At 38.9% G+C, this 8,447-nt stretch overlaps 1 protein-coding gene across 1 annotated transcript in view; it reads right to left on the minus strand.

The window, feature by feature from the left end:
- Positions 1–8,447, minus strand: part of NBEAL1 (neurobeachin-like 1) — a 114,894-nt gene that overhangs the window by 42,116 nt on the left and 64,331 nt on the right. The window contains exons 30-32 of the mRNA XM_005874255.2: positions 6,383–6,688; positions 6,144–6,293; positions 3,587–3,744 (exon numbers count right to left, since the gene is read on the minus strand). Of these exons, the coding sequence (XP_005874317.1) occupies positions 3,587–3,744; positions 6,144–6,293; positions 6,383–6,688 (614 nt within the window). The remainder of the gene's footprint in view (positions 1–3,586; positions 3,745–6,143; positions 6,294–6,382; positions 6,689–8,447) is intronic.

Raw genomic sequence — 8,447 nt, forward strand, 5'->3', positions numbered from 1 at the left:
TATGAAAGACACATCTTGAAAATGCCTAAAGAGAGTTGTCATTTTTTCATGGTGAAGGGACTGGAGTCGTGTTAACGAAAACACCTTGGTGGCTGTGGTGGCTAGCAGTGGCAGCAGCAGCGGGATGATGGGGGTGGTGCCTTCCCCTGATCAGCCCAGTCACTTCCCACAAAGGGAGGCCAGACTGCTGCTTAGGCCCGCTCCCCAAGGGGAGCAGGGAGCGGGCCTAACCCGTCACTAGGATATCCCCTGAGGGCTCCCAGTATGTGAGAGGGGGCAGGCTGGGCTGAGGGACAACCCTCCCCCCAGTGCATGAATTTCGTGCACCGGGCCCCTAGTCTATATATAAAAGCCTAAGCAACCGTTCGATCATCCAATCAGTAGCTATGCCACGCACTGACCACCAGGGGGCAGATGCTCAATGCACAGGCATGGAAACATGGAACAGACTGATGAATCTCAGAGGGAAAAGGAGAGTGGGGAGGGCAGGAAGAGATTAACCAAAGATCTTATATGCATACCAGAGGCCCGGCCGTGCACTGGTAGGGTCCCTCGGCCTGGCCTGCGGGGACTGGGTTGAAACCGGCAGTCTGACATCCCTCAAGGGGTCCCAAATTGCAAGAGGGTGCAGGCCAGTCCAAGGGACCCCATTGGTGTACGAACCTGTGCACAGGGCCTCTGGTACATCTAATAAGGGTCTATTATTGAGACTATAAAGAAAACTCTTACAACTCAAGCACAATAAGCCAAACAATACAATAAAAAAATAAGGCAAAGGACTTGAATAGAGATTTCTCCAAAGAAGATATATACAACTGGCCAACAAGTACATGAAAAGATGCTCAACTGTCATTAGTCATTAGGTAAATGTCACATCATAAGGCCTCACACTTCACACCTAATTGGACAGTTATAATTAAAAACTCGGAAAACTGCAAGCGCTGGTAAGGTTGTAGAGAACTGGAATACTCAAGTATTGCTAACAGTCTGGCCTCCTTCTGCGGGAGGTGACCAGGAGGGTTGATCAGGGGACAGCGCCGCCCCCATCACCCCGATACTGCTGCCACAACCAGTGACCTCCCTCTGCGGGAGGTGACCAGGTAGGCCGATCAGGGGATGGGCACTGCCACTGCCGCTAGCCTCCCTCTGCAGGAGGCGACCGGACCAATCAGGGGAAGGCACCGCCCCCATCACTCTGCTGCTGTTGCCACCGCCGGCCTCCCTCTGCGGGAGGTGACCGGCTGGCCTATCAGGGGACAGTGCTGGGTGACGCGGCTCCGCCTCCCAACATTGCGCCGCTGCGGCTCGCTGCCCCCCCCCCCCCCATCGCCGTCCCTTCCCTCTGCCTGCTGCTACACGCCTTGGCTGGCCTGGCACCGCCTGCTTGCCGGCCCTGCCCCCCACCCCCCCGACTGGTCGTTCCGCCGTTCAGTCAATTTGCATATTACGCTTTTATTATATAGGATAGCTCTTTCAGGTACTTCAGTATAATGGTCAATTTTACATTTTTGGTTATAAGTAAATGAAACAAAATCAAATTGCTTATAAGCACCTAAGACATATATTAGCTCTCATAACTTGCAAGTCTAGGAGTGCATTTGGTCTGGATGAATGCAAAGGTTTGTCACCAGGAATCATTCTCCCACCTCACAGACTGGGTTCTCCATATGATGGGTGACATTCTGTTAGCTTAGTGATCCCAAAAGACACAGTCCTCCCTGACAGCACCAGCAGCAAAGTCTCAGGGAAGAGTAATTGCCCAATTTGAGTCAGTGGCACCTTTGTAATGAGGTGAGTTGGGAGGGCCCATATCAGAGTGGGTTCCTCACAAAAAGGAGGGGCTTTAGTACCAGGAGGAGGAAGTGGTGCTAGAGAGACAAAAATAACAGGGTTCCCTATAGCTGGCATCCTCAAGGTAACTCACAACCCACAAATAATCTGAAGCCTGTTGTGGGATAGAACCATCATTCCCCTTGGTAGTGCCTGAACTCAGCTTTCCAGAAGATTCAGCAAAAGCTCCAGATTATAATTCACTTACTTCCTCACTACCCCTTCCCCAACAAATAGATCCAGGGACACACATGCAAACTAGACCCAGTAATAGCCTGGGGTACCTGAAAATACCCCAGGATATAATGTAAATAAAATCCTCCCTTTTCTCCACATCCTCACCAGCACTTGTTATTTACTGATTTATTGATAATAGCCATTCTAACAAGTGTGAGATGATATCTCATTGTGATTTTAATTTGCATTTTCCAGATGATTGTGATATTGAGTATCTTTTTCTATGTCTGTTGGCCATCTGTATGTTTTCTTTGGAGAAATGTTTATTTCAGGTCCTCTGCCCATTTTTTAATTGGATTGTTTGGGGTTGTTTTTTTTTGGTGTTAAGTTGTATGAGCTGCTTATATATCTTAAATATTACATATTTCAAGCAATATAGATTCAAAGCAATCCCTATTAAAATACCAATGGTATTCTTCTCAGAATTAGAACTAACCCTAAAATTTACATGGGACCACAAAACCCCGAATGGCCAAATAAATTTTGAGACAGAACAAAGTGGAAGATATAACTCCCCCTGATATCAAACTATAAAGCTACAATAAGCAAAACCATTTCGTACTGGTGTAAAAAGAGATATATAGATCAATGGAATAGAATAGACAGCCAGAAGTAAATACTTGCTTATATGATCAATTAATCTATGACAAAGATAGCAAGGACATACAATGGGGCAGTCTTTTCAATAAACAGTGTTGGGAAAACTGGGCAGATACATGCAAAAAAATGAAATTGAACCACTTTCTTACACCATATATAAAAATAAATTAAAAGTGTATTAAAGGCTTAAATATAAGACCTAAAATCATAAAACTCCTAGAAAAAACAGAGGCAGTAAACTCTTTGACCAATGCTCTTAGCACTATCTTTTTGGATAAGTCTCCTCGGCAAGGGAAACAAAGCAAAAATAAAAAGTGGGACTATATCAAACTAAAGTTTTGTACAGCTTAAGAAACCATCAACAAAACAGAACGACCACTTAATGAATGGCAGAAGAAAGTTGCAAATGATATACCCAATAAGTGATTAATATCCAAAATATATAAGGAACTCAGATGCTTTTTTAACTTGGATTTTAAAATGCCTACACTGTGCAGCTGTGACTTGTGACTGCAACCTCTGGCAGCAATTTTTTTCCTCCATTGTTTGTTTCCCAAAGGTCATCACTGGTAACAGTTGAGTGTGTTTCTTTCTGGTCTTAAACTGCATTTTACATATCTTGATGTTATCCCATATATTTTGAATCTTTTTTTTCCCCATTTAATATCATTGAATTAACATTTTACAGGTCTTTAAACACGATAAGCCTAATTCCAATCATTCATATTCCAAAGAAAGGACGTATGATAACTTCACAATTAATAAAAAAAAAATATACACATACCCTGTTCTCCCATCTCTCACGTTCTTTTATAAAGTGAACGTTTTTTTAATTGGATTGGAGAGGCCGTTGGCTTAAAAAGTTCTAGACCAGAGTTCTAAAGAAAAAGGTTACTGAATAGGTGGTATACATTCATACCTTTCAGCCCAAGGTCCCCTTTCACATGTAAGATAGATCTGTATTGTCTTCCAGCGTCTCAGAGTGGCTAACTGTTGAGTGTTAAGTTGTTTAAGCATATTATTATACCTCAAGTTCTCTTGGCGTGCTTTTCGATTAAATGGCTCCACAAAAAATTCCTGAAAGAAAGAGCAATAAATAATACCACTGAATCATATATTTACAGGTATATTTGAAATTTTAATGCCATAGCTTTAAAAATTTGACCCAATAAAATCATATAGCAAAAGAAAGAAGCTGGTAATCAACAGAATTTTCTTATTCTTTTGGAATAATTTACTTTAATGAAGCATGGTATGGTTCTAGCCATAATCCATTGTGGGGTTTTTTTAAACTTGAGAAAATAACCAACAAGGAACCTATGTTATGAAATAAACATGTATTTTTATTTGGTCTTCTTTAATTTGTTTCATCATCATTTTGTAGTTTTTAGCATATCGATTATGCATATTTTGTTAAACTGATACCTAAGTATTTCATTTTTTTTTAGAGATACTCTAAATAGTATTTTTTTTTTATCCCACCCAAGGAGTGAGGGCATTTTTTCCCACTGATTTTTAGAGAGAGTGGAAGGTAGAGGAGAGAGAGAGAGAAAGAGAAGCATTGCTGTGAAAAAGACAAATCATTTGGTTGCTTCCCACATGTGCCCTGACTGGGGATGGTATAGAACCTGCAACCCAGGTATGTACTCTTGACCAGAATATCAAACCCCAACCCTTCGGTACGTGGGCCAACATTCCAACCACTGGGCAATGCTGGCCAGGGCTACAAGTATTTTTTTAAATTTCAGTTTTCAGTTGTTTATTGCTTAACATACAAAAATATGATTGAATTTTGTGTATTGATCTTGTGTTCTGCAATCTTGCTAAAGTCATTAATTATAAGAAATTTTCAGTAGATTCCTTAGAATTTTCTACATAGAAAATCATGTTATCTGCAAATAGTTGTATTTATTCTTTCCCAATGTAAATGTCTTTTATTTCTTTTTCTGTTCTTACTGCATTTGCTAGGACTTATGAAGCAACAGTGATTAGGAACAGTGAGAGGAGACATTCCTGCCTAGTTCTCTATCTTCTTTATCCTATAGGAAAGCACTGTTAGTAGTTCATCCTTAAATACAAAATTAGCTATAGGATTTCTGTAGAAATTTAGGTACTTCCCTTCTGTTTCCAGTTTGCTGAAATCTTTGATCACAAATGGATGTTAAATTTTGTAAAATACTTTTCCGCATCTGTTATTTGATCGTGTGTTTTTTTCTTGATAAGTATGCTAATGTGGTCCATTATATTGATTGATTATCAAATGTTGAACCAGCCTTGCATTCCCAAGATAAACTCTACCTGGTTGTGATATATTATTTTTTCATACAGTGCTGTATTTGGTTTGCACCAATGTTCCTGAGCGACAATGGTCTGTAGTTTTCTTGTACTATTTTGTATGATTTGAACAGGAGGGTAATATTGCCCTCGTATAATGAGTTGGGAATTGATCCCACTTTTAAAATATATATGTATATATTTTATTGATTTTTTACAGAGAGGAAGAGAGAGGATAGTTAGAAACATCAATCAGCTGCTTCCTGCACACCTCCTACTGAGGTGTGCCCGCAACCAAGGTACATGCCCTTGACCATGTACCTGGGACGTTTCAGTCCACAGGCCAACGCTCTATCCACTGAGCCAAACCGGTTAGAGTTAGTCCCACTTTTCTATTTTGAAGAGATTGTGAGGAATTGGTGTAATTTCTCCATTATGTTTGGTAAAATTTGCCAGTGAAACAACCTACTTCTGAAGTTTGCCCTTTTGGAAGTTGTTTGTTTATTTGTTTTTACCAATAAATTCAATTATCTTTAACATGCAGAAGACTATCCAGGTTATCTACTTATTACTGTGTTAATTTTGGAAATTTGTATTTATCAAGATATTGATTCACTTCATTTGTCATGTCATTTATGTTCATAGACTGGTTTGTAGTAATCTTTTATTATCATGTTGACATCTGTGAAGTCAGTGATAATACCTCCCCTTTTATTCGGGTATTGGCTATTTTTCACTTTTCTTTTTTTGCTTTGTAAATCTGGCTAGAAATTTATCAATTTTATTGATATTTTGAATAACTAGATTTTGGTTTCATTGATTTTCTCTATGTTTTTCTACTTCCAATTTCATTGACTTAGAGACTAATTTAATTAGATTACTTTTCTTTTTCTAGTTTAAGGTGGAAACTTAAATTATTAATTTAAGGCCCTTCTTTTTTTCTAATATAAATATTTCATGCTACAAATTCCCCTCTAAGCACTGATTTATATCCAGACTCCTTAGAGAAACCTACTATCAGCTTAATAGACTTTTTACATAATCACTACTAAATTTTTGTTACTGATCAATGTTTTCCTTCCAATTCTGAAATAATTGTAGACAATTAGACATACTATTTGTTTTCAAAGTTCAGGCTTGTTATTACTTGAAATCAACATTAAAAAAAAACACTAGCTACTAAAACACTTAACAATTTTTACCTGAAACTTGAGCTTGCTTTCTCCTCCTTCCCGGTCTCTTTTATGCATATTCACCATTAAGGCTTCATAACAATCCTTCCAATAAAGTGCCATGTTCTCATGACCATCATAAAATGTATGGGTTTCATACTGCTTCATATAAGGTATAATCTTATAAAAATATATACAAAATTTAATATATACGTCCATAAAAATAATAATTTAGCAGAAAAATTTCACTCAAAAAAGGTAAAACTTACATATTTTTCAATGTAAACTTGCCATTCACTTGAACTGCAATATTCTTGAAAATCTTCAAAAAATGAGGAACTACCATTGGTGAAAGGTAAGGAAGGCAGGTGCAAGTTCATGAAGAGAAGCTCATAAATTTTGGAAACCAGAGTACGGACGAGGGGAATCAGAAATGAGTAGATTTCCGTTTGTTCCTTGATTGACTGACTTAGAACATGTTCTAGCTTCCCTAAAATATAGCATGCTTCATCCTGACTTTCAATCACTTTGGTCTGCAGAAGGGTGTTTAGCTTAGCTGATGCCACTGCACAAACCTAAAGAAAATAGGTAAGACAGAGCAGAATAAAGCCAACATTTAGTGCTAGCAAAAGTTCTTTCACTCTTGAAGTTTTTTTTTTAAAAGAAATTATAAATGTATCTATCACATGTTTAATTTGGAATATGCAGTAAAGTTGTGGTGGATAATTAATCCAACATCCATTCCACTCCTCTTATAGTCTGTAAGGATAGGGGAATGATTCCATCTCTAGTTCCAATAATAGGTCCTAAAGGTTAAAAGCCAAACTTCCAACCCCTTGCCACAGTGACTAGTTCAATCAACTCATGTCATTTTCTTTGTCACAGGGATTCATTCAGGAATTCATTCAGCCTTATCAGTGCAAGTTCAGAACTTTTTTACGTAACTGTTAAGAAATGTGAAGGGTCTCAGAATTTATCTCACCTTCAAGCTAATAAGTTAGTCTACCATAGTTTCATAGATACTGGCAGAAGACATTAGACTCCTGGGTCAGAAACAAAGATCTGTAGCATTAGCAAAAGCCAGAATATCAGCATGTACCTTGGTTCCCCCAACTGCAATTCCCATGGTGAGGGATGAATAGGACTAGATGATGCCTGCACACACCATGGTTGCATTGTAAGAGAGGAACCCCGAGCACAGGGAACCCAAATCTTTTATATGTGGTAGTAACTATGCCTAAACTCTGCCTGGCAGGGAGACATTATCTTTATTATGCTGGACAGTAAACAAACCTGCCTTTTGCTCTGGAGGGAAGACATGATCTCTGCCTTCCAAAGCTGTTCCCTATACATGCATCCTCAGAAAGACCATTCGTAACAAAGGCATCCAGGGTCTCTATTTATATGATATGCAGAAACACAGAGACCCATGAAGAACTGTCTACCAACAATGACTGCAGGAAGAAGCACTCTCTCTCTCTGAATATGAATAAGGAAGCACGTAGCCCCAGGAGCTGTTGGCAACCATTCTGCGACAATAAGAGCAGCCAAACTTAGGACCAAAGGACATGTGATGGAGAGCAGTGCTGCAAGAACAGCAAATAAATGAACTGGAGCCTTGACTGAATCATGCCTTGAACTCATGTGAACTATGGAATTTTCAATTACATGAGCCAATAAATATTAAGAAGTCAGTTGGACTTGATGTTTCTGCTATTTGCAATCAAAAGCACTCTGATACATAAAGGACAGGTACACAGGAGACCAAGTCCTTGATCAGAAATCTAAGTATCCTGCCCTGGCCAGGTAGAGCTCAGTTGGTTAGAGCATTATCCTGATACACCAAGGTTGCTGGTACAATCCCTGGTCAGGGCACATACAAGAATCAACCAATGAATTAATAAGTGAAACAGCAAATTTATGTCTCTCTGTCTCTCTCAAAAATGCTAATACTTGGTAGAAATTCAGTAGGTGTATGATGAATGAAAAAGTATTAAATAGAAAGTAAACTGGACTAGTGGATTAGTAGAGTAACAGTATATGATTTTGAAATGAACAACTTAAAAAAATAATTTGCCTAGCCCATTCGGTGTGGCTCAGTGGTTGAACATCGATTTATGAACCAGGAAGTCATAGTTTGATTCCTGGTCAGGGCACATGTCCAGGTTTTAAGTTCAGTCTGTTTCTAACTCTCTCTCCCTCTCCCTTCCTCTCTGAAATCAATAAAAAATATATTTAAAAAGTAAATAATTTGCCTAAACTGCACATATATAAATAGTCTATGCAAGCAGTATAGCTTCTAGCTTCATTAAATATAGATATGAGCAATGCCTT

The sequence above is a fragment of the Myotis brandtii genome, unplaced genomic scaffold, assembly GCF_000412655.1.
Source record: "Myotis brandtii unplaced genomic scaffold, ASM41265v1 scaffold43, whole genome shotgun sequence".
Classification (NCBI taxonomy): domain Eukaryota; kingdom Metazoa; phylum Chordata; class Mammalia; order Chiroptera; family Vespertilionidae; genus Myotis; species Myotis brandtii.